Source organism: Arachis ipaensis, chromosome B4 (assembly GCF_059453495.1).
Source record: "Arachis ipaensis isolate K30076 ecotype BB chromosome B4, ASM5945349v1, whole genome shotgun sequence".
In the NCBI taxonomy this organism is placed as follows: Eukaryota; Viridiplantae; Streptophyta; class Magnoliopsida; order Fabales; family Fabaceae; genus Arachis; species Arachis ipaensis.
In genome coordinates this window covers 63,650,142-63,676,142 of record NC_142439.1, presented here as the reverse complement: position 1 = coordinate 63,676,142, position 26,001 = coordinate 63,650,142, and the positions used below count along the sequence as shown (strand labels likewise).

Genomic DNA, 26,001 nt, shown 5'->3' with positions numbered 1-26,001 from the left:
CTCCAATGTGGCTTCTACTGGCCTACCCTATATAGAGATTCCCGAGAGTTTGTACGTAACTGTGACAGCTGCCAAAGAGCTGGTAATCTGCCTCATGGTTACGCCATGCCTCAACAAGGGATCTTGGAGATTGAGTTGTTTGATGTATGGGGAATCGACTTCATGGGACCTTTCCCCCCATCATACTCAAACACTTATATTCTGGTGGCAGTCGATTATGTATCAAAATGGGTAGAGGCCATTGCCACACCCACTAATGATACTAAGACAGTGCTGAAGTTCCTTCAGAAACATATCTTCAGCAGGTTTGGTGTCCCTAGAGTACTAATCAGTGATGGGGACACTCACTTCTGCAACAAACAGCTTTACTCTGCCATGGTCCGATATGGGATTAGCCACAAGGTGACCACTCTATATCATCCACAGACAAATGGGCAAGCTGAAGTTTCTAATAGAGAACTAAAAAGAATCCTGGAACGGACTGTAAGTACCCGTAGAAAGGATTGGGCAAGAGGCTTGGATGATGCTCTGTGGGCTTACAGAACAGCATTCAAAACTCCTATCGGGACCTCTCCATACCAGCTTGTATATGGTAAGGCCTGTCATCTGCCCGTGGAACTGGAACATAAGGCCTACTGGGCAACCAGATTCCTGAACTTTGATGCTAGCCGGAGAAAAAAGATTGCTCCAGCTAAATGAGCTAGAGGAATTTAGACTCACTGCTTTCGAAAATGCCAAGCTTTATAAGGAAAAATAAAAAAGATGGCATGACAGAAAGCTATCATCAAGAGTCTTTGAAGCAGGACAAAAAGTTCTGTTGTTTAACTCTAGGCTCAGGCTATTCCCTGGGAAACTGAAATCCCGGTGGAGGGGACCATATGTGATTACAAGTGTATCACCATATGGTTATATGGAGCTTCAAGACATTGATTCTGATAAGAAGTTCATTGTTAATGGACAGAGAATCATACACTATCTTGAAGGTAATGTTGAGCAAGAGTGCTCAAGGCTGAGGCTAGATTAAAAGCTCAGCAAGGTCCAGCTAAAGACAATAAAGAAGCGCTTGCTAGGAGGCAACCCAGCCATTGGGAAAACTTTTTCTGTTATTTTGCCCTATTCTTGATTTTATTTGTTTATATAAAGTTCATTGTTAATAAGGTAAAGAGTCAATTGCATAAGTTCACAGGGTTACAGAAGGATTCAGCACACAAAACAGAGAGAAAGAGCTCACTGGAAAAAAAATGCCAGTAAGAGGCACAACTGGGCGTTAAACGCCCAAAAGAAGCATCTGCTGGGCATTTAACACCAGTAATGATAGCCATCTGGGCGTTAAACGCCAGAAAGAAGCAACTTCTGGGCGTTTAACGCCAGATTGACAGCATCCTGGGCGTTCAGAAAAACGCCCAGTGACAAAGGAGTTCCTGGCGTTCAACGCCAGAAAGAAGTAACAGCTGGGCGTTGAACGCCCAGGAGAAGCAGCGTTTGGGCGTTAAATCCCCAAAACATGCAGCATTTGGGCGTTTAACGCCAGGATGGTGGGGAGGAGGTAAATTCGTTTTTATTTCACAATTTTTTATTCTAATTCTAATTTTCATGTTTCAATTCATGATTTCTTGCATAAACAAGTTACATACCCTAATTTCTAAAAACCCTAATTTCTAAAAGTCCTACTTTAAAAATATCAAATGTATCTTAATCCATAAACACAAATTCTTTTTCAATCCAATCCAACTCTTTTTCAAATTTTCCAAAACAAATCTATCTCTTTTCCTTCTAAAATCTTTTCAACTCATCAATATCTTTTTCAAATCTCCACATTATCTTTTTCAAAATCCAAATTTATCTTTTTCAAATATCTTTCATATCTTTTCAATTTTAAATCACATCTTTTCATATCATACTTATTTTTTATAAATCGTATCTTCTATCTTATCTTTTTAAAATTTTCGAAAACCCACCCCCTCCCTTTTAAATCCACATTCGGCCTCCCTCCTCTCATCCACCATTCGACACTAGATCTCCTTCTATCCCTCTCCTTTCTTTTCTTTTGCTTGAGGACAAGCAAACCTCTAAGTTTGGTGTATTTATCCGTGATCACTAAATTATACCCACTAAGATCATAGCCCCTAAAGGAAAACAACCCACTCCAAGAGGCAAGAAAGAGAGTATTCCAAAATCACTTTGGAATCAAGGGAAGTTCTTAACCAAAGAACATTCAGACCATTACTACAAAATAATGGGTCTAAGATCAGTGATCCCGGAAGTCAAGTTCGATCTGAAAAAAGATGAATATCCAGAGATCCAAGAGCAGATTCGAAACAGGAACTGGGAAGTCCTAGCTAATCTTGAAACAAAAGTGGGAAGGAATATGGTTCAGGAGTTCTACTCTAATCTATGGTAAACAGACAGGCAGAGAATATCTGGAACTGCCCTCTATGACTATCGGACTATGGTCAGAGGAAAGATTATTCACATCCACCCTGACAAAATCAGGGACATCTTTAAGCTACCTCAACTGAAAGATGACCCAGACTCCTTCAATAGGAGAATAATGAGAACAAACAAGGGCCTGAAAAAGATTCTAGAGGATATATGCATCCCTGGAGCCAGGTGGACCACCAGCAGCAAGGGTGTCCCAAATCAACTCAAGAGAGAAGATCTCAAACCAGTCGCCAGAGGATGGCTGGACTTCATTGGGAGTTCTATATTTCCCACTAGCAACCGTTCTGAAGTCACCGTTAAAAGAGCAGTGATGATCCATTGCATTATGTTGGGAAAAGAAGTGGAAGTTCATCAACTGATTCCATCTGAATTTTACATACTTGCAAACAAAAACTCCAAAGATGCCAGGTTGGCTTATCCAAGCCTAATCTCTATGCTCTGCAAGGATGCTGGAGTAAGGATGGGAATAACGGAGTATATCTCAGTGGAGCAACCAATCACTAAAACCACAATGGAAAAACAACAAGTGCAGGATGACCCCATCAAGAGGAGGGCGCAAGAATTTCTCCCGGAAGTCCCTCAATTTGAATATTGGGAACAGCTTGAAGCATCTGTTACCAAGTTGCATGAATCTATGGACCAAATAAAGGAAGAACAGCAAAATCAAAATAGTATGCTCTGCAAACTGCTCAGAGAACGAGAAGAGCAACGGCGTGACTTAAAGGAACTGAAGCGTCAGAAGTTATCTCTTGAAGGACCAAGCACCCTACAGACTAGAGGAACATCCACATCCCAAACTCAAGGTTGTTGAGTTCTAATCTTAGCCTTAACTCTGTGATAATTGTTCTTATTTAAGTTTTACCTTAGAAGTTATAGTAGTAATTAGTAGTGATTTTATCTCCAATTAAGCTATAATTTATTTTTCTTATCATCATTAAACATGAATAAAATAGAAGATTTTCTATAGAATAAGGAGGCAATATTTTTTCGAATTCTTAATAAAAGAAATTCTAATTATTTACATGTGGTGGCAATGCTTTCTGCCTTCTGAATGAATGCCTGAACAGAGCATATGTCTTTGGAATTTGATGTTCTTGAATGTTAAATATGTTGGCTCTTGAAAGAATGATGAACATGAGACATGTTATTGATAATCTGAAAAATCGTAAAAATGATTCTTGAAGCAAGAAAAAGCAGTGAATACAAAGCTTGCAAAAAAAAAAGCAAGCAGAAAAAGCCAATAGCCCTTAAAACCAAAAGGCAAGGGTAATAAAGGATCCAAGGCTTTGAGCATCAGTGGATAGGAGGGCCTAAGGGAATCAAATCCTGGTCTAAGCGGCTAAACCAAGTTGTCCCAAACCATGTGCTTGTGGCGTGAAGGTGTCAAGTGAAAACTTGAGACTGAGCAATTAAAGTCAAGGTCCAAAGCAAAAAGAAGAGTGTGCTTAAGAACCCTGGACACCTCTAATTGGGGACTTTAGCAAAGCTGAGTCACAATCCGAAAAGGTTCACCCAATTCTGTGTCTGTGGCATTTATGTATCCGGTGGTAATACTGGAAAACAAAGTGCTTAGGGCCACGGCCAAGACTCATAAAGTAGCTGTGTTCAAGAATCAACATACTGAACTAGGAGAATCAATAACATTATCTGAATTCTAAGTTCGTATAGATGCCAATCATTCTGAGCTTCAATGGATAAAGTGAGATGCCAAAACTGTTCGGAAGCAAAAAGCTACTAGTTCCGCTCATCTAATTAGAATCTGAGCTTCACTCAAGAACTCTGAGATATTATTGCTTCGTGACTTATTTGTATTCTATTTTATTTGTCTAGTTGCTTGGGGACAAGCAACAGTTTAAGTTTAGTGTTGTGATGAGTGGATATTTTATACGCTTTTTGGGGTTAATTTCATATAGTTTTTAGTATGATTTGGTTAGTTTTTAGTATATTTTCATTAGTTTTTAGGCAAAATTCATATTTCTGGACTTTACTATGAGTTTGTGTGTTTTTCTATAATTTTAGGTATTTTCTGGCTGAAATTGAGGGAGCTGAGCAAAAATCTGATTCAGGCTGAAAAAGGACTGCTGATGCTGTTGGATTCTGACCTCTCAACACTCAGAATAGATTTTCCAGAGCTACAGGAGTCCAATTGGCGCGCTTCCAATTGCGTTGGAAAGTAGATATCCAGGGCTTTCCAGCAATATATAATAGTCCATACTTTGCTCAGGAATAGACGATGTAAACTGGCATTCAACACCAGTTTCATGTTGCAGTCTGGCGTCCAGCGCCAGAAACAGGTTACAAGTTGGAGTTCAACGACAGAAACAGGTTACAACCTGGCGTTGAACGCCCAAAACAGTCCAAGCACGTGAGAATCTTAAGTTTCAGCCCCAGCACATACCAAGTGGGCCCCAGAAGTAGATTTCTGCACTATCTATCATAGTTTACTCATTTTCTGTAAACCTAGGTTACTAGTTCAGTATTTAAACAACTTTTAGAGATTTATTTTGTATCCCATGACATTTTAGATCTGAAATTTGTACCTTTTGGCAGCACGAGTCTCTAAACCCCATTGTTGGGGGTGAGGAGCTCTGCAGTGTCTCGATGAATTAATGCAAGTACTTCTATTTTCCATTCAAACATGCGTGTTCCTATCTAAGATATTCATTCGCGCTTAATTATAGAGAAGGTGATGATCCATGACACTCATCACCTTCCTCAATCCATGAACATGTGTCTGACAACCACCTCTGTTCTACATCAGATTGAATGAGTATCTCTTAGATTCCTTAATCAGAATCTTTGTGGTATAAGCTAGATTGATGGCGACATTCATGAGAATCCAGAAAGTCTAAACTTTGTCTGTGGTATTCCGAGTAGAATTCTGGGATTGGATGGCTGTGACGAGCTTCAAACTTGTGAATGTTGGGCGTAGTGACAGACGCAAAAGGATCAATGGATCCTATTCCAGCATGAGTGAGAAATGACAGATGATTAGCCGTGTAGTGACAGCGCACGTGGACCCTTTTCACTGAGAGGATGGATGGTAGCCATTGACAACGGTGATCCACCAACACACAGCTTGCCATGGAAGGAACTTTGCACTTTTGCATGCATGAGGAAAGAGGAATACAAGAGAAAAGCTGAAATTCAGAAGACAAAGCATCTCCAAAACTCCAACATATTCTCCATTACTGCAGAACAAGTATTTATTTCATGCTCTTTTACTCTTCGCAATTCAACTTGATAACTATAATTGATATCCTGACTAAGAGTTACAAGATAACCATAGATTGCTTCAAACCAACAATCTCCGTAGGATTCGACCCTTACTCACGTAAGGTATTACTTGGATGACCCAGTGCACTTGCTGGTTAGTGGTACGAGTTGTGAAAAGTGTGATTTACAATTCGTGCACCACCTGCTGAGATGCGTATGCATGGATCACGCGTATGCGTCACCTTCGACGATGCACCTCTTCACACGTACGCGTCATATCACGCGTGCGCGTCGCTCTAAGCACTCCAAATCCTTGTTTTTCCATGAATTCTCCACTTTGCATGCTTTTCTCTTTACTCCTTTGATCCATTCCTAGCCTTTTCAACATGAATTCACTAACAAACACATCAAGGCATCTAGTGGAATTAATGGTAGATTAAATTTAGCTATTTTAAGGCCTAAAAAATATGTTTTTACTCTTAAGCACAAATTAGGAGAAATTCACAAAACCATGCTATTTTATTGAATAAATGTGAGAAAAGTTGATAAAAACCCCTAAAATTAACACAAGATAAACCACAAAATTAGGGTTTATCAAATCTCCCTACACTTAAACCAAGCATGTCCTCATGCTAAATCAAGAAAGACAAGAAAAGGGGTATGAACATTTATTCAATGTAAATAAAATATATGAACCTATCTACATGCATGCAACTAAATGCAAGATGATTCTATCTACTTGGTTAAAAGTAAATCAATTCCCCAAGAACATGTATAAACAAGTAGGGCTAAGGTCATATGACGATTCATGAATCCTACCAATTCAAATATAAAAATGAAATTCAAATAGACTTGCAAGAAGAAAAAGCTCATGAAAGATGGGAACAAGGAATTGAGCATCGAACCCTCACCGGAAGTGTATCCGCTCTAATCGCTCAAGTGTATAGGGTTGATCACTCAATTCTCCCCTAATCATGCTTTCCATGATTTGTTTTTCATCTAACAATAAACAATTATTCAATGCATGCATACATTCATCATGAGGACTTATTCATAGGTTGTAATGGGGTTAGGGTCAAGGTAGGGATGCATATGGTCAAGTGAGCTCAAAATTAGAATCTTTGATTAACCTAAGCTCTCACCAAACATATATAACAACCTATACAATTCTGATACAATACCTAACTACCCATGATTCCCACTTTTTTCACAATACTCATGCATTCTCTTTAATTCATATTCCATATGCATTGATTTTTATTGAACTTTATTTTGGGGCATTTTTGTCCCCTTTTTATTGTTTTTCTTTTTCTTTTTTTTTCTTTTGATATATATTTTTCTTTATTTTGTATTTTTTTATTATTTTTTTTTGCAATAAAATATATACAAGAGTATCAATGTATATGGTTTTACATATTTAGTGCAAGAATATGTACCTAATCCAATGATTTTCAATCAAAAATACAAAATACACTTTTACCTCAACCAATGTCCCAAGTTTCCCATATCTAAATGATACACACCCTCACTAGCCTAAGCTAATCAAAGATCTAAATTAAGGACATTTATTGTTTTTCACTTAGGGGTAGTGATGTACTACAATTAAGAACAAAAGGGATTAAATAGGCTCAAAATTGGCTAACAATGGTTGATGAAAGGTAGGCTATCTGGGTAAGTGAGGTAAATGAAATGATGGCCTCAATCATATAAATGCATGTATACATGGAATAATGGATATATAGACTCAAACAAATCAAAGATTACAATCATAGAAAGAGAATAATACACACAAGAATGGAAATAAGTGGTTATAAGATGTAACCACACAATTAGGCTCAAAACTTACATGCTTGTGTTCTTAGCTCGAAAACCATGTTCCAAAATAAATTCTTCAAGCAAGTTCAACAATTTTTTTTTTCAAATTGCTAGGTTGCCCTAAAAACAGTTTCTTGGAAAAGAAGTCATTACTCTAACCAAGTAGTCCTAAAAAGTGGTAAAAATATGTACAGATTCTAACTAACATACAACCTATCATGCAATGCAATAACTAGCTAATAAAGAAAATCAAGAATTGGTGTTGAAAAAGGAAGTGGTTACCCACAGAGGTCGGTCAGACGACCTCCCCACCCTTAAAAATTTGCACCGTCCTCGGTGCATGCAAAGAAGAGAAAGGTAGATGGGTTGCTACAACCGATGAGCTTCTTTCCACAAAGAATTGTGCGGAGGACTTGTTTGTTGCCCGATTTCGAAAGCTTTTCCTTTCCCTCTTGGTGGCCAGCCTAAAAGGAGAGAAAAAGAAGAAAAATTAAGCCTATAACAAAGATATCAAAGCAAATAGAACATAGGTGGGGGCTAATGCCAAATAAGAGTAAGGTTTTCTACTACATGGTAGCTACAACATGTGAGTGAGAAAACAATATGAGCTAAGGAATATTAACTAACTCTTGATGAAAAAGTAAAGTCAAGGCATGAAGAGCACTCAGAAGCATCAAGTTCAAACAAGAATTGACACAAACAAGATTAGTGATAAGCATGAGAGCATTTGGTTCCATCCTAACTCAATGATAATGAGGCACAAAACCAAAGAATAATGATTTAGGAAGGACTAAAACACTAGTCTTGTGTGTAGAACAAATATTATAATTATTGCAAAACAAGTCACAAAGCACCAAAACAATGCAAGAATTTCTCAACAATTGAGTAGGAAAATTCAACACCATTATTATTAAAATACAAAACGTAGAAAAGAAAAGAGGAACAAGCTATAAAAAACAACATTAAAATGCAATGAAAAATAAGTGAATGCAACATACAAAAGAAAATGAAAAATGAGAAAAAATAAGAAGTGAAAACTCAAAAAGAGGAAAAAGAAAACAAGGAAGAAATAGGGGAAACAGGGCACGGATGCGATGCGTGTGCTTCTTCCACGCGTGCGCGTCGGAGGCAGAAGGGAGAAGTGACGCGTAAGCGTCGTCCACGCGTACGCATGGAATGCATAAAAGAGAAGTGATGCGTAAGTGCGTGTAGCTAAATTGTGCCCTTCGCACAAAACCAGCACCACTCCAGCACAACTCTCTAGTTTTTATACCAGGAGTCCAAATATGGCATATGACACGTGCGCGTTGCTCATGCTTACGTGTGGGTGTGTGAAATGGACAAGTGACACATACACGTCACCAACACGTACGCGTGGTAAGCAATTGTGCTCCCAGCCTGAATTTTGCACAGTTCCAGCGCAACTCTCTGGATTTTGCACCAGGAGTTGTGGGAACGCATCGACGTGTATGCGTGGTCCACACCCATGCGTGGAGCGACATTTTTTTGAAGTATAAAATAGAAACAGGGCACTCTCCTAACCTATATACATTCTAAATCAACCAAAATTCAAATTCAACAAAAATCTTTTAGTTTTTGGAAAATTTTCAAAGACAAAACAAACAAAACTTGCACTTCAAGCAAAATGCAATTCAAAAACAACTATTCTAATCAAAACATGAATCTAACAAGAAACCTATCAATCAAAGCAAAATGTATAAGAGTATAGAAAATAAGGAAAACTACCTACAATGGAAACTTAATGCATTCATTGATTATATCTACAAGAGAAATGGAAAGAGTTTACCATGGTGGAGTGTCTCCCACCTAGTACTTTTATTTATTGTCCTTAAGTTGGACATTTGGTGGGGTCCTTGCTATGGTGGCTTATGCTTGAATCCTTCCTTGAATTCCCACAAATATTTGCATTTCCAATAGCCTCTGGGATCCCAAATTATGCGTACAAGGCCTTTAAGGAAGCTTAAGCAAGTGACAAGGCCCCAAAGTTGATGATTGTCTATGTATATTCTGGGATCCCATACTTTGTTTGTCAACCCCCTTTCTTCTTGATCTCATGCTTCCATTCGAGTGACAAACTTATCGAATTCTCCTTATAACTCCTACTCATCATCCTAGATCCTTTGAGTTGAGCTTCACTCTAACCATGATTCCTAAAATTTGAGATTCTTTCCACTATGCACCTTGATTCTAGTTGCCCACCAATATCCAACTCTTTCTTACTCTCTAACTCATAAATAGTTCTAAGTTGACCATCCGTTTCTAACAATGCATATTGATATGGGCCAAGGAAATTGAAAGATGAAATGATTACCCATTCAACTTGTAATTTGGATGGTGACTTAGCAAGGAAGATATCCAATGGTCTTGACATTACAGGCTCCACTTCCTTTGGCTCCTCCTTGATGACTTCCATCTTTTGACAACTTTCTTCCAACTCTTTCTCATTAATCAAAATATGCATTGGAGGTTGTGCACATTCCTCCTCTACATCGGTTTCACATCTCAAGGAAGAAGCTTCAACAAGATCATCATTGTCACTTGGTGTAGAGTTGTCTTCAATAATGGAACTTCCTTCTTGTTCAACCTCCCCTAGATCTTCTTCAACTTCTTCTTCTTCAACAATCTCTATCCCTTTCACTTGTTGCAAAACACACTCCATTTCTTTGTTCTCAAGTTGAGCTTCTAAAATCTCCCTCATACTCCTCTCTTCGATTGCTTCTCCACAATCATCCATGGACATGTTTTGCTTGTGGCATGAATCCCATGAGTCCAACTTTTGACGGATGGTTGCTTGAAGCCGATCCATTACTTCCTTGAGACAATCCTTTGATTCTTGTTCCACTTCGCTAACATAAGTATGATTATATTGCTCTTGTATTGATGGACATGGATATTCTTCCAAAGAGGATTGTGATGGAAAGGAGAATCCATCATGTAGTTGGAAAGCAGATTCATCAAAGCTTGGAGGTTGGAAGGTGTTTTGATTGTTGGTAGACGGTAGAGGTATATGGGATATGAGCTATAAGAGGGTAGAGGTGAAACCGGTGAGGGCGGTGTTAAGTGTGGTTTGAAGCTTCTTTTGCTCTTGAGCATACTATCAAGTATATCATCTATGAGAGCTTGGTTGGAAAGGTAAAGATGTTGGAGTGGTGGTGGTTCAATGGGTGCTTGTTCATAATCATCACAAGGGTATGCATAGGGGGAATATGGATTAGGATTGTGTGGAGGTAATTGGTGAAAATAGGATGAGGATTGAGAATATGGTAGTTGGAATGATGGTGTTTGAGGACTATGTTGAGAGTATGGTGTATGGAATGATGGTGGTTGGCATAATCATGATAAGGACCATCATAACCATTGGAATGATATGCATCATAAGAGGGGTTGCAATCATAGTAGCTTGGTTGAGGAGGTTGCCACGATGATTGCTCATATGGATGTGGCTCCCTTCTCAAGAATTCTTCTCTCCCATAATGTGAGCCATCATTAAAGTTTTCATTACCTACAATATAATCACAACCATATCCAAAACCACAAGGATGAAAATTCATATGGAAAAGAGGAAATCAGAACAAAAATATAAAAGACGCAAAGACGCAAAAATATCTTGAAGTTAGCTTTCTAACGCCATTGAGAGCACGTCAATTGGATCTCTGTAGCTCAAGATATGCTAGTTTGAATGCACAGAGGTCAGGATTTGACAGCATCTGCTATCCTTTCTTTGCTTCTGAATCAGACTTTGCTAAAACTTGCCAATTTCACCCAAAAATCACCTGAAATCATAATAAAAACACAAAAACTCAAAGTAGCATCAAAAAGATAAATTTTGCACTAAAACCTACTAAAACTTAATAAAATATAACAAAAAACATACTAAAAATGATATGAAAAAGGGTATAAGAAGCTCCGTCATCAACTTCCTGGGTGGATAGAGAATCTGCTCCTATATGCCTCCTTCAAGATATCTTGCTACAAATTCCCAACATTCGACATGCAAATCTTACCCTTGTACCTTCTTATTCTGTCTCTATCCCACGAAACTCCCTATCGATTTCCTTTCTCAATTTCCGGCAACACCTTCTGTAATTCTTGATTGTCATGTTGAGCTTTTAAAATTTTGGCCTTGAAGTCACTAGAGATCTACAGTTGGTTCAGGCATACACTCCCATCATATTCTCCGACACTCAGTCTCAAATCCCCAAACTTGCTCACCAACTCCTCTTCCTTAATCATAATCCAAGCGACTGTCAACGACTTCTGACTCAAGGCATCTGCTACAACGTTTGCCTTTCACAGGTGGTAGCTTAACTCAAAGTTGTAATCTTTCAGCAAATCCATCCACCTCCTTTTTTGCATGTTGAGCTCCTTCTAATCAAAGAGGTATTTCAAACTCTTATGATCAAAGAAAACTTGAAACTTAACCCCATACAAGTAATGCCTCTACACTTTTAAGGCAAACACAATGGCAGCAAGTTCTAAGTCGTGAGTCGGATATTTTACTTTGTGCGGTCTCAACTGTTGTGAAGCATATACCACAACATTGTAGTGTTGCATCAGTATACACCCAGACCCTTCAACGAAGCATCGTAATACGCCTCAAAAGGCTCATTAGGTTCGGGTAATACAAGCACAGGCGCTGTAGTCAGTTTCTACTTCAAGGCCTGAAAGCTCTCCTCACTTTCTGATGTCCATACAAACAGCACATCCTTTCGAGTTAACTTTGTCAAAGGGATTGCAATTTATGAAAAGCCTTTGATAAACCTTGAATAATATCCTACTAAACCTAAGAAGCTTTTGATCTCTGTCACTGATGTAGGTTGTTCCCAGTCTATTACTGCCTCAACCTTAGAAGGATCCACAGATATTCCCTGCTTACTCACTACGTGACCCAAACATTTTACCTCATTCTTCCAGAATTCACATTTAGAAATTTTAGCGTACAACTTCCTCTCTTTCGCTAATTGCATGAACTAATTTGGATATGTGACATATAATCCTATGAGTCTTGGGTAATTAGGGTTTTCGTGGCACTAAACTAGTTTTCTGAACTTAACCCTCTAATCGGAATTAAGTAACCACGAGAGTGGCGGTTAATGAAGGTTAGAGGAGGCTAAGATACTAAGAGATTAGGGTTTAGACACTTATGGTTTGCCATAGAATGAATCATGCATTGTTAAAATAGTTGGTAAGAACTTTTAATCCGAAAAGATAAACATCTCTAAAACCCTAACTATTTTCTCATATTGTTTTTACACCAAACCATTATTTGCTTTCTCTATTTTTTTGGCTTATTGTTAATGCAAATTGCACTTCACCAAACCCTTTTGGGTTCTCCTAACTAAGTCCACCCAGACAACCATTGCTTGCTCAGTTCGATAATCCTCGTGGGATCGACCCTCACTCACCTGAGTTATTACTTGGATGACTCGGTGCACTTGACGGTTAAGTTGTGGGAAATTCGAATTCCCGCACCATAAGGCGCAATTGAAATCGGTCCTACTCTAGCAACCAGCTCAATCGGAAATTTGATTTCTCGAGAGGGAGAAAATTCAATTATGTCTTCAAGGAATACTTTTGGAAATTCATTCACAACTAGAATCTTATTTAAACTTTGCTCCTCGCCTGACACATTTGCAGGTAACAGCATAACACCCTGACATTCACATCCGATGCAGTTTACCACAATGGAATTCAGATAATAACACTTCGCCATAACCGGTCCTTCTGACCCTTCCAGCATAAAATACAATGACATTTCAGGACAGTCAAGCAATATACGATTCTTTGATAACTAATCCAATCCCAAGATGAGATCAAGACCAGTCATCGGTAAACAAATTAAATCATAGACAAAATCTCATTGTTTAACTCCGAACGGAACTTGTGGACAACCTAATCTAGCCACAATAGCTTCAGAGGTAGCATTATGCCCTTTTAAATCATAGGCCAACATAACTATCTTCAATCTTAACTCACTAGACTTCTCAAATGCTATAAATGAGTGTGATGCTCCAGTATCAAATAACGCAATTAAAGTTCTACCAGTCATTTTATAGTTACCTCTTATCAGTGTCTCGGATCCCTTGGCACCCACACCAGATGTAGTGAACACTCGCCCTGGTTGCTGTGCTCTCCCGGCATCAAACCTCTTCTTGTTTGGATAGTTCTAGGACAGATGCCCGGCTCTACCACAATAGTATCATACACCCAGTCCAGCTCTGCACAGAGTGTTCGGATGATATACCTCACATCTCTTACATGTCAAGTTGTTGGCAGGATTCTGAATCTGCTTTCCTTTGCCTCTTCCCTGGTTATTATTATTGTTGAATCTCTAGAAGGTGTTATGGCCCTGATGTGGTTGTGGAACATAGCTTCCTCACTTGAAATTCTGTCCTCTAGGTGTGAAGTTCCTCCCCTGATCTCTCCTAATAAAAGCTCGGTGATCGTTTTTGTTTGACATGGCCTTTCTTGCATAATACTCAGCAACTTGGCATTTGTTTACCAGTTCAGAGAAAACTCTGATCTCCATCGAGCTCATTATACTCAGGATGTCACTCCATAGACCACCTTCATATTTTATGCATTTCCATTCTTTAAAATCCCCCGGAGCACCCAGACAAAGCCTAGAGAATCAACACAATTCCTCAAATTGATTAGTGTACTCTGCCATTGACATAGGACCTTTTTTCAGTTGTAGCAACTCAAGCTCCTTAACCGTCCTTGCTGAGTTCGGGGAATACTTCTTATAAAACTTGGACTAGAATATGGTACACAAAATTGTGATTTACACTTTTCACAACACCGCACAACTAACCAGCAAGTGCACTGGATCGTCCAAGTAATACCTTACGTAAGTAAGGGTCGATCCCACGGAGATTGTCGACTTGAAGCAAGCTATGGTCATCTTGTAAATCTCAGTCAGGCGTATTCAAATGGTTATGAGGTTTTGATAATTAAAAGATAAATAAAACATAAAATAAGATAAAGATACTTATGTAATTCATTGGTGGAAGTTTCAGATAAGTGTTTGGAGATGCTTTGTTGCTTCTGAACCTTTGCTTTTCTATTGTCTTCTTCCAATCATGCGTGCTTCCTTCCATGGCAAGCTGTATGATCCTCTCGGATGAAAAATACCAGGTACGATCTCTGCATGGCTAATCAACTGTCAGATTTCTCATTTCGGATGAAAAATACCAGGTACAGCTACAGCACGGCTAATCATCTGTCGGTTCTTACTAGCGTCGAAATAGGATCCCTCTATCTTTTTGCACACTGTCACTGCGCCCAACATTCACAAGTTTGAAGCTCTTCACAGTCATCCCTTCCCAGATCCTACTCGGAATACCACAGACAAGGTTTAGACTTTCCGGATCTCAGGAATGTTGCGAATTAGTTCTAGCCTATACCACGAAGGTTCTAATCATTCGGACTCGGTTCGTAGATCAGAGACCCAAGAGAATATACTCCAGCTGTCGTCCAATAACTACGTTGAACATCATGTAGAACACTTGTGGTTGTCAGGCACGCAGATCTAGGCTAAGCGAGTAACGAAGATAGTGGGTGATTGTCACGGGTCACCCCTTCATTCTGACTTAATTGAATTAAGTATGAGAGTATATCTTGGAGAAGAAGTAAGCGTGAATTAAAAGAGAAATAATAGTCCTTGTATTAATTCATGAAGAACAGCAGAGCTCCGTACCTTAATCTATGAGGTGTAGAAACTCCACCGTAGAAAATACATAAGAGAAAAAGGTCTAGGCATGGCCTAATGGCCAGCCTCTAAGTCCTAAGATGATGAAGTTCTTCAAAAGATGATCAAAAGATTCCAAAGATGCAAATACAATAGTAAAAAGTGCTATTTATACTAAACTAGTAACTTAGGTTTACAGAAAATGAGTAACTAAGTGCAGATAGTGTAGAAATCCACTTCCGGGGCCCACTTGGTGTGTGCTTGGGCTGAGCATTAAAGCTTTCACATGCATAGACCATTCTTGGAGTTAAACGCTAGCTTGGGTGCCAGTTTGGGCGTTTAACTCCAGTTCTGGTGCCAGTTCTGGTGTTTTACTCCAGAAAAGGGTCTCTCGTGGGCATTTGAACGCTAGTTTGGGCCATCAAATCTCGGGCAAAGTATGAACTATTATACATTGCTGGAAAGCCCAAGATGTAGAATTTCCAACGTAATTAAGAGCGTGCCAATTGGGCATCTGTAGCTCTAGAAAATCCACTTTGAGTGCAGGAGAGTCAGAATCCAACAATATTTGCAGTCCTTTTTCAGCCTCTGAATCAGATTTTTGCTCAGGTCGCTCAATTTCAGCCAAAAAATACCTAAAATCACAGAGAAGCACACAAACTCATAGTAAACTCCAGAAATGTGATTTTTGCATAAAAACTAATAAAAATATAATAAAAAGTAACTAAAACATACTAAAAACTATGTAAAAACAATACCAAAAAGGGTATAAATTATCTGCTCATCACAACACCAAACTTAAATTGTTGCTTGTCCTCAAGCAACTAAAAAAAATAGGATAAAAAGAAGAGAAAATACAATAAAGTCCAAAATTATCAATGAAGATTAGTTTTAATTAGATGAGCGAGGCTAGTAGCTTTTTGCTTTTGAATAGTTTTGGCATCTCACTTTATCCTTTGAAGTGCAGAATGATTGGCATCCATAGGAACTCGGAATTCAGATAGTGTTATTGATTCTCCTAGTTCAGTATGTTGATTCTTGAATAGAGCTACTTTATGAGTCTTGGCCGTGATCCTAAGCATTTTGTTTTCCAGTATTACCACCGGATACATAAATGCCACAGACACATAACTGGGTGAACCTTTTCAGATTGTGACTCAATTTTGCTAGAGTCCCTAGTTAGAGGTGCCCAGAGCTCTTAAGCACACTCTTTTTTGCTTTGGACCATGACTTTAGCCGCTCAGTCTCAAGCCTTTCACTTGACACCTTCACGCCACAAGTACATGGTTAGGGACAGCTTAATTTAGCCGCTTAGGCCAGGATTTTATTCTTTTGGACCCTCCTATCCATTAATGCTCAAAGCCTTGGATCCTTTTTACCCTTGCATTTTGGTTTAAAGGGTTATTGGCTTTTTCTGCTTGCTTTTTCTTTTTCTTTATTTTTTTCACCATTTTTTTTCGCAAGCTTTGTGTTTTTCACTGATTTTTCTTGCTTCAAGAATCAATTTTATGATTTTTCAGATTATCAATAATATTTATCCTTTTTCATTATTTTTTCAAGAGCCAACAATTTTAACATTCATAAACAACAATATCAAAAATATGCACTGTTCAAGCATTCATTCATAAAACAAAAAGTATTGCCACCACATCAAAATAATTAAACTAATTTCAAGATAGAATTTGAAATCCATGTACTTTTTTTTCTTTTTCAGAAAATATTTTTTATTTAAGAAAGGTGAAAGACTCATGGAACATTCATAGCTTTAAGGCATAGACACTAAACACTAATGATCATGTAATAAAGACAAAAACATAGACAAACATAAAGCATAAAAACCGAAAAACAAAAAAAATAAGAACAAGGAAATTAAAGAACGGGTCCACCTTAGTGACGGTGGCTAGTTCTTCCTCTTGAAGATCCTATGGAGTGCTTTAGCTCCTCTATGTCTCTTCTTTGCCTTTGTTGCTCCTCTCTCATGGCCTTTTGGTCCTCTCTGATTTCATGAAGGATGATGGAGTACTCTTGGTGCTCCATTCTTAGTTGCTCCATGTTGGAACTCAAATCTCCTAAAGAGGTGTTGAGTTGCTCCCAATAGTTTTGTGGAGGGAAATGCATTCCTTGAGGCAACTTAGGGATTTCTTGATGAGGAATTTCCTCATGCTCTTTTTGAGGTCTATGAGTGGGCTCTCTTGTTTGCTCCATCCTCTTCTTAGTGATGGGCTTGTGAGATGAATCTCTCCATCTCTCATGACTCGGAGGTGGAAGCAATTACCTTTCCTTTCCTCTTCCTAGAGGTTTCTCCAGCCTTAGGTGCCATTAATGGTTATGGAAAAATAAAAAGCAGAGCTTTTTCCACACCAAACTTAAAAGGTTTGCTCGTCCTCGAGCAAAAGAAGAAAGAAAGGAGGAGAAGAAGAAGAAATGGAGGAGATGGAGGGGTGTGTGGATTCGGCGAAGGGGGTGTAAGTGTTTATGATGTGTGAAATTGAAGGTGGTAAGGAGGGGTATTTATAGGGTAAGAGGGAGAGGGAATTCGTGTAAGAGGAGGTTGGGTTTGGAAGGAAAATGGTTTGAATTTGAATGGTGAGGTAGGTGGGGTTTTATGATGGATAGATGTGAGTGGTGAAGAGATTGTGGGGAAAAGGGTAGGATTTAATAGGTGAATGGTGTTTGGGGAAGAGGTGTTGATGTGATTGGTCAAGGGTATTTGGGGAAGAGTGTTATGGAGAGGTGTGAAGAGGTGAGAGAGTGAGTTGGGGTAGGTGGGGAACCTGTGGGGTCCACAGATCCTGAGGTGTCAAGGAATTCTGCTCCCTGCACCTTTCTGGTGTTTAAACGCCCTCTGTGTGCCATTTCTAGCATTTAACGCCAACTCTGCTACCTTTTCTGGTGTTAAACGGCAAGATGATGCCCCTTTCTAGCGTTTAACGCCAGCCAGATACCAGACACCCTTTCTGGCATTAAACGCCAGTCTGTCTGTCAATTCTAGCATTTAACGCCCAGAATGCTGCCAAACTGGGCGTTAAACGCCCATTCTGCTATCCTTACTGGCGTTAAAACGCCAGTAAGCCTGTCCTCCAGGGTGTGTTGTTTTTTATGCTGTTTTTGATTCTGCTTTAATTCTGCAGCTGTTTTTGTGACTCCACATGATCATCTTCCTAAAGAAAATATAACATGACAATGGAAAACAAAATATATAAATATAATTAAATAACATTAGGTTGCCTCCCAATAAGTTCTTCTTTAATGTCAATAGCTTGACAGTGAGCTCTTAGAGAGCTTCACAGAGACTCAGAGCTTAATGGTGGCCTCCCAACACCAAACTTAAAAGTTGAGTGTGGGGGCTCTGTTTGACTCTGTATTGAGAGAAGCTTTCCATGCTTCCTCTCCATGGTTACAGAAGAAGATCCTTGAGCCTTAAACACAAGGTAGTCCTCATTCAATTGAAGGACTAACTCTCCTCTGTCCACATCAATCACAGCTCTTGCTGTGGCTAGGAAGGGTCTTCCAAGGATAATGGATTCATCCTCATCCTTCCCAGTGTCTAGGATTATGAAATCAGCAGGGATGTACAGGTCTTCAACCTTCACTAAGACATCCTCTATAAGTCCATAAGCCTGTTTCCTTGATTTGTCTGCCAATTCTAGTGAGATTCTTGCAGCTTGTACCTCAAAGATCCCTTGTTTCTCTATTACAAAGAGTGGCATGAGGTTTATTCCTGACCCCAGGTCACACAGAGCCTTCTCAAAGGTCATGGTGCCTATGGTACAAGGTATTAAGAACTTTCCGAGATCCGGTTTCTTTTGAGGTAATTTCAGTTGAACCAAAGCATTCAGTTCATTGATGAGCAATGGAGGTTCATCCTCCGAAGTCTCATTACCAAATAACTTGGCATTCAGCTTCATGATTGCTCCAAGATAGAGAGCAACTTGCTCTTCAATAATATCTTCATCCTCTTCAGAGGAAGAATACTCATCAGAGCTCATGAATGGCAACAATAAGTTCAGTGGAATCTCTATGGTCTCTGTATGAGCCTTAGATTCCTTTGGTTCTTCATTAGGGAACTCCTTAGTGGCCAGTAGACGTCCATTGAGGTCTTCCTCACTGGAAATCACTGCCTCTTCCTCCTCTATAGGTTCGGCCATTTTGGATATAGTTTTGGCCTTGCACTCTCTTTTTGGATTCTCTTCTGTATTGCTTGGGAGAGTACTATGAGGGATTTCAGTAACTCTTTTACTCAGCTGATCCACTTGTGCCTCCAAATTTCTGATGGAGGACCTTGTTTCAGTCATAAAACTGAAAGTGGTCTTAGATAGATCAGAGACTATAGTTGCTAAGTCAGAGAGGCTCTGCTTAGAATTCTCTGTCTGTTGCTCAGAAGATGATGGAAAAGGCTTGCTATTGCCAAACCTATTTCTCCCACCATTATTATTATTGAAGCCTTGATTAGGCTTCTGCTGATTCTTCCATGAGAAATTAGTTTGATTCCTCCATGAAGGATTATAGATGTCTCCATAGGATTCTCCCATGTAATTCACCTATTCTATTCCAGGATTCTCAGGGTCATAAGCTTCTCCTTCAGATGAAGCTTCTTTAGTACTGCCGGATGTAGCTTGCATTCCAGTCAGATTCTGAGAAATCATATTGACTTGCTGAGTCAATATTTTATTCTGAGCTAATATGACATTCAGAGTATCAATCTCAAGAACTCCTTTCTTCTGAGTCATCCCATTATTCATAGGATTTCTTTCAGAAGTATACATGAACTGGTTATTTGCAACCATTTCAATGAGTTCCTGGGCTTATGCAGGCATCTTCTTCAGATGAAGAGATCCACCAGTAGAGTTATCCAAGGACATCTTGGATAATTCAGATAGACCATCATAGAATATACACAGGATGCTCCATTCTGAAAGCATGTCAGAAGGACACCTTCTGATCAATTGCTTGTATCTTTCCCAAGCTTCATAGAGGGATTCACCTTCCTTCTGCCTGAAGGTTTGAACTTCCACTCTAAGCTTGTTCAACTTTTGAGGTGGAAAGAATTTGGCCAAGAAAGTATTGACCAACTTTTCCCAAGAGTTCAGGCTTTTTTTAGGTTGTGAGTCCAAACATATCCTAGCTCTGTCTCTTACAGTAAAAGGGAAAAGGATAAGTCTATAGACCTCAAGATTAACCCCATTGGTCTTAACAGTGTCACAGATCTGCAAGAAGTCAGCTAAGAACTGATGAGGATCTTCCAATGAATGTCCATGAAACTTGCAATTTTGCTGCATTAGAGAAACTAATTGAGGCTTAAGCTCAAAGTTGTTTGCTCTAATTGCAGGAATTGAGATGCTTCTTCCATAGAGGTCGGAAGTTAGTGCAGTAAAGTCACCAAGCATCTTCCTGGCATCTCCACCATTGTTGTTATTTTTGGCTGCCATGTCTTCTTCTTTTTCGAAAATTTCTGTAAGGTCCTCTCCAGAGTGTTGTGCTTTAGCTTCTCTTAGCTTCCTCTTCAGAGTCCTTTCAGGTTCCGGATCATCTTCAACAAAAATGTTCTTATCCTTATTCCTACTCATATGAAAAAGAAGAGAACAGAAAAAGAAGAGGAATCCTCTATGTCACAGTATAGAGATTCCTTTATGTGAGTAGAAGAATAGAAGAATGAGGTAGAGAGAGAATAAGAAGAATTCGAGCACAAAGAGAGGGAGAGGGTTCAAATTATGAGTAGAAGAGAAGTGTTAGTAAAAAATATAAAATAAATAGAAAGAGCTGAGAGAGAGAGTTATTTGAATATTAAAAAGAGGGAGAAGAAAAATATTTTGATTTTTATTTAATTAATTAAGTTAGAATTCGAATTTTAAGAAGGAAATAAAATAAAATTAGAATTTAAAACAATTAGTTAATTAAAAAGAATTTTGAAAAAGTGGTTAGTTGTTTTCGAAATTAATGAGAGAGAGAAGTAGTTAGGTGGTTTTAAAAAAGATAAGAAATAGTAAACTTTTTTAAATTAAAACAAACAAATCAAGTGGTTAATTGAAAAAGATTTGAAAATCAATTTTGAAAGGATGAGAAGTTAGAAAAAGATTTGAAATTAAATTTTGAAACAGATATAATTGAAATTTATTTTGAAAAAGATTGAAAAGGAAATTAAAAAGATTTGATTTTTAAAATTAAAGTTGATGACTTGCCTAACAAGAAACTAAAAGATATGATTCTAGAATTTAAAGATGGAACCTTTCTTAACAGGAAAGTCACAAACTTGAAATTTTTGAATCAAAACATTAAATGTTAGCAATGATTTCAAAAATTATGAAATAAAAATTAAGAAAAAGATTTTGAAAATTTATTTTGAAGAATTTTCGAAAAAAAAACATGAAAGAAAAATGAAAAAGATTTGATTTTAAAAAGATTTGAAAAGATAGAATTTTTAATTTGAAATTTTGACTTGACTAACAAGAAATAACTAAAATTAAAAAATTTTGACTAAATCAACCCAAAATTTCGAAATTTATGAGTAAAATAAGGGAAAGATATTATTTTTTATTTTTTTGAATTAATGAAGAAAGAGAAAAACAACAAAATGACACAAGACATAAGAATTTAAGATCAAAACAAATAATGCATGCACGAACACTTTGAATGTCAAGATGAACACCAAGAACACTTTGAAGATCATGATGAACATCAAGAACATATTTTTGAAAATTTTTAAGAAAAGAAAGACATGCAAAACGCCAAACTTAGAAATTTTTAATGTTTAGACACTATGAATTCGAAAATGCACAAGAAAAATAAGAAAAGACACAAAACAAGAAAATTTAAAGATCAAACAAGGAAAATCATCAAGAACAACTTGAAGATCAATGAAGAACACAATGCATATATTTTCGAAAATTAAAGAAAAATTAAAACATGCAATTGACACCAAACTTAAAATTTGACACTAGACTCAAACAAGAAACACAATTTTTTTTTGGTTTTATGATTTTATTAAATTTTTTGTATTTTTCGAAATTATTTTGGAAAAAGAAAATAAAGAAATTCAAAATTTTTAATAAGAATTCCAGGATTCATGCACTGTTAGTCCAAAGCTTCGGTCCAAAAGAATTAGACATTGCCAAATGACCAGCCAAGCTTTTAGCATACAAATACAGACATGTCCTTTCTACAATGGAAAGTGGAAACCTCGGTCCAAAAGATTAGACATGGCTTAACAGCCAACCAGGCTTCAACATATCTCAAGAAGCTCTAGAATTCATTCTTAAAAATTTTTATGAATTTTTCGAAAACACAATTTTTATTTTTATTTTCTTGTATTTTTTTCGAAAATAAAAATAAAAAATAAAAAGCTTAAACATAAAATAAAATTACCCAATCTAAGCAACATGATGAACCGTCAATTGTCCAAACTCGAACAATCCCCGGCAACAGCGCCAAAAACTTGGTGCACGAAATTGTGATTCACACTTTTCACAACTCCGCACAACTAACTAGCAAGTGCATTGGGTCGTCCAAGTAATACCTTACGTGAGTAAGGGTCGATCCCACGGACATTGTCGGCTTGAAGCAAGCTATGGTCATCTTGTAAATCTCAGTCAGGCAGATTCAAATGGTTATGAGGTTTTGATAATTAAAAGATAAATAAAACATAAAATAAGATAAAGATACTTATGTAATTCATTGGTGGGAGTTTCAGATAAGCGTTTGGAGATGCTTTGTTGCTTCTGAACCTCTACTTTTCTATTGTCTTCTTCCAATCATGTGTGCTTCCTTACATGGCAAGCTGTATGATCCTCTCAGATGAAAAATACTAGGTACGATCTCTGGACGGCTAATCAACTGTCGAATTTCTCGTCTCGGATGAAAAATACCAGGTACAGCTACCGCACGGCTAATCATCTGTCGGTTCTCACTAGTGTCGAAATAGGATCTCTCTATTCTTTAGCACACTCTCACTGTGCCCAACATTTGTAAGTTTGAAGCTCTTCACAGTCATCCCTTCCCAAATCCTACTCGGAATACCACAGACAAGGTTTAGACTTTCCGGATCTCAAGAATGCAGCCAATTGGTTCTAGCCTATACCACGAAGGTTCTAATCTTCTGGACTCGGTCCGTAGATCAGAGACCCAAGAGAATATACTCCGGCTGTCATCCAATGACTACATTGAACATCATGTAGACCGCTTGTGGTTGTCAGGCACGCGGATCTTGGCTAAGCGAGTAACGAAGATAGTGGGTAATTGTCACGGGTCACCCCTTCATTCTGACTTAACTGAATTAAGTACGAGAGTATATCTTGGAGAAGAAGTAAGCATGAATTGAAAGAGAAACAATAGTACTTGTATTAATTCATGAAGAACAGCAGAGCTCCGCACCTTAATCTATGAGGTATAGAAACTCCACCGTAGAAAATACATAAGAGAAAAAGGTCTAGGTATGGCCGAATGGCCAGCCTCCAAGTCCTAAGATGATGAAGTTCATCAAAAGATTCCAAAGATGCGAATACAATAGTAAAAAGTGCTATTTATACTAAACTAGTAACTTAGGTTTACAGAAAATGAGTAACTAAGTGCAGATAGTGTAGAAATCCACTTCCGGGGCCCACTTGGTGTGTGCTTGGGCTGAGCATTGAAGCTTTCACATGAGTAGGCCATTCTTGGAGTTAAACGCCAGCTTGGGTGCCAGTTTGGGCGTTTAACTCCAGTTCTGGTGCCAGTTCTGGCGTTTTACTCCAGAAAAGGGTCTCTAATGGGCATTTGAACGCTAGTTTGGGCCATCAAATATCGAGCAAATATGGACTATTATACATTTCTGGAAAGCCAAAGATGTCTACTTTCCAATGCAATTGAGAGCACGCCAATTGGGCTTCTGTAGCTCCAGAGAATCCACTTCGAGTGCAGGAGGGTCAGAATCCAATAGCATCTGCAGTCCTTTTTCAGCCTCTGAATAAGATTTTTGCTCAGGTCCCTCAATTTCAGCCAAAAAATACCTAAAATCATAGAAAAACACACAAACTCATAGTAAAGTCTAGAAATGTGATTTTTGCATAAAAAATAATAAAATATAATAAAAAGTAACTAAAACATAGTAAAAACTATGTAAAAACAATGCCAAAAAGGGTATAAATTATCCACTCTTGAGAATACATCCCAAGGAATTGCAATATTATCTCACTACAGAAGGCATCGGGTCCCCTACCACTAATACTGAGCTTCACCCATCAGTTGATAAGTAGCAAACTCAACACACTGATCTTCAGGCACTTATTGCGCACGCGAAGCTTTGTCCATTGCATGAAACCAGTTATCAGCCTCTGTGGGATTTGTAGTTCCTCTAAAGGTTGGTGGGTTTATCTTTAGAAAAGTTGCTCAGGTCATCGGACCATTTCCATCGTTACCCCCGTTTCCGTTATTAATTTGCTGACCAAGGGCATTAGTCGTTGCCTGCATGGGATTATTCATAGTGGTTTCAGGTTTTGCATTAATATTTCGACCTCTGCCTCGAACGCATTCACATCCAAAAGTCATCATTTGGTTTCTTTTCACACTAAACAAGTGATATTAAGGTGATCAGTCTTAATATCTCAAGTCTAATGCTTCAAAGCTGCAAATGCATGCTCATAAATAAAAAAGACACATATATCAAATAGATATCCTAATTAGCATATACATATACCTAGAGTATGCCCAAAAGCATAGTTAGTCCGTCCCTCAGGCTTTACAGGAACGAACTGCTCTGATACCATAATGTAACACCCTACCACATAGAGCCTTACGCTTAAGTCATAAAGAAGAGGTGGCGAGCTATTATGACCTCTAAAAATAAAATACGTACATAAATATAGTTGAAAGAAATCATATCTAAGAGCCTTGAAGAATAAGCTAAAGAAAAATGAAAATAGAAAAATCGTGTCACACTTGCATGGATAATCGTAGAATGGATAGGTAAGATCAAAGAAGGCTATAAACATAATATACAGATTGGAGTTCCAAAATACAGATATCAAGCTCCTGACTCGACCTACGAAGCTAAAGTCGGCCAGAGTATATATATATATATATATATATATATATATATATATATATATACAACCCAAAATATAACTTAAACTATAGAATAAACACCTATTTCTCCAAGTCAACCTCTAGGATGGACAAAATAATATACATGTGGAGATTCTATATACATATATACAAAACTTAAAACAAAACTTAACAACCCAAAAATCAGTTCTTCGCTTGTAAGGAAGGTCTACAGACGCTCAACGAGGTGCCTCTCGACCTGCATCTGAAAAAACAACAGAAATATGTATGGAATGAGAACTGGGGGTTCTCAACATGGTAAAGGTGCCCGCATAGTTAATATAAAAGGTCCCGGGAAAGCCAGAGGCACTCCTAGAACTCCGACACTCAGATTTTAGCTTAAAGATCCAACTAAACCAGAAATTAGGTAAGTTATCTAAAGTATTCAAGTTCTAAATCTAACTTTAACTTAACACTTCATTTTCTGTCTCCTCCAATCCTCCGAATCATCGATGGAACAACCCTCCTCCCTCACACCTCCACCAATAGGGGTCTCTCAAAAAACATACACATACAATTCAAGCAAGGAAAACACAGATAGAGGTGCAATTACAACAAGTAGAATAAGTAGCAGATAAGCAGAGATAACGAATTAAGCAAACTAAAACAATGCATACTCAAGCAAAACACTTCAAATCAAAACTCCATTTTTTATAGAAATTTTGGCAGTATTTGCTCTAAAACTTGAATTTCTGCTACCCCTCAAGGGTCTCAACCACCAAACCAAACACCTCTCAATAATT

The 26,001-nt window shown here is 38.1% G+C and overlaps 1 protein-coding gene and 1 non-coding gene across 2 annotated transcripts; one reads left to right on the top strand and one right to left on the bottom strand.

The window, feature by feature from the left end:
• Positions 1-12,907: 12,907 nt before the first annotated feature.
• On the bottom strand, positions 12,908-13,543 carry LOC107636531 (uncharacterized). The gene is made up of 2 exons (XM_016340033.1): positions 13,376-13,543; positions 12,908-13,285 (listed from the first exon to the last, which is right to left on the bottom strand). The coding sequence occupies exons 1-2, from the start codon at positions 13,541-13,543 to the stop codon at positions 12,908-12,910; spliced, it is 546 nt and encodes a 181-aa protein (XP_016195519.1).
• A 6,557-nt stretch (positions 13,544-20,100) lies between these two features.
• LOC148567721 (small nucleolar RNA R71) lies at positions 20,101-20,208 on the top strand. Its single transcript, XR_015882655.1, has one exon. It is a non-coding gene; the product is annotated as a small nucleolar RNA R71 (small nucleolar RNA).
• The last annotated feature ends 5,793 nt before the right edge of the window (positions 20,209-26,001 follow it).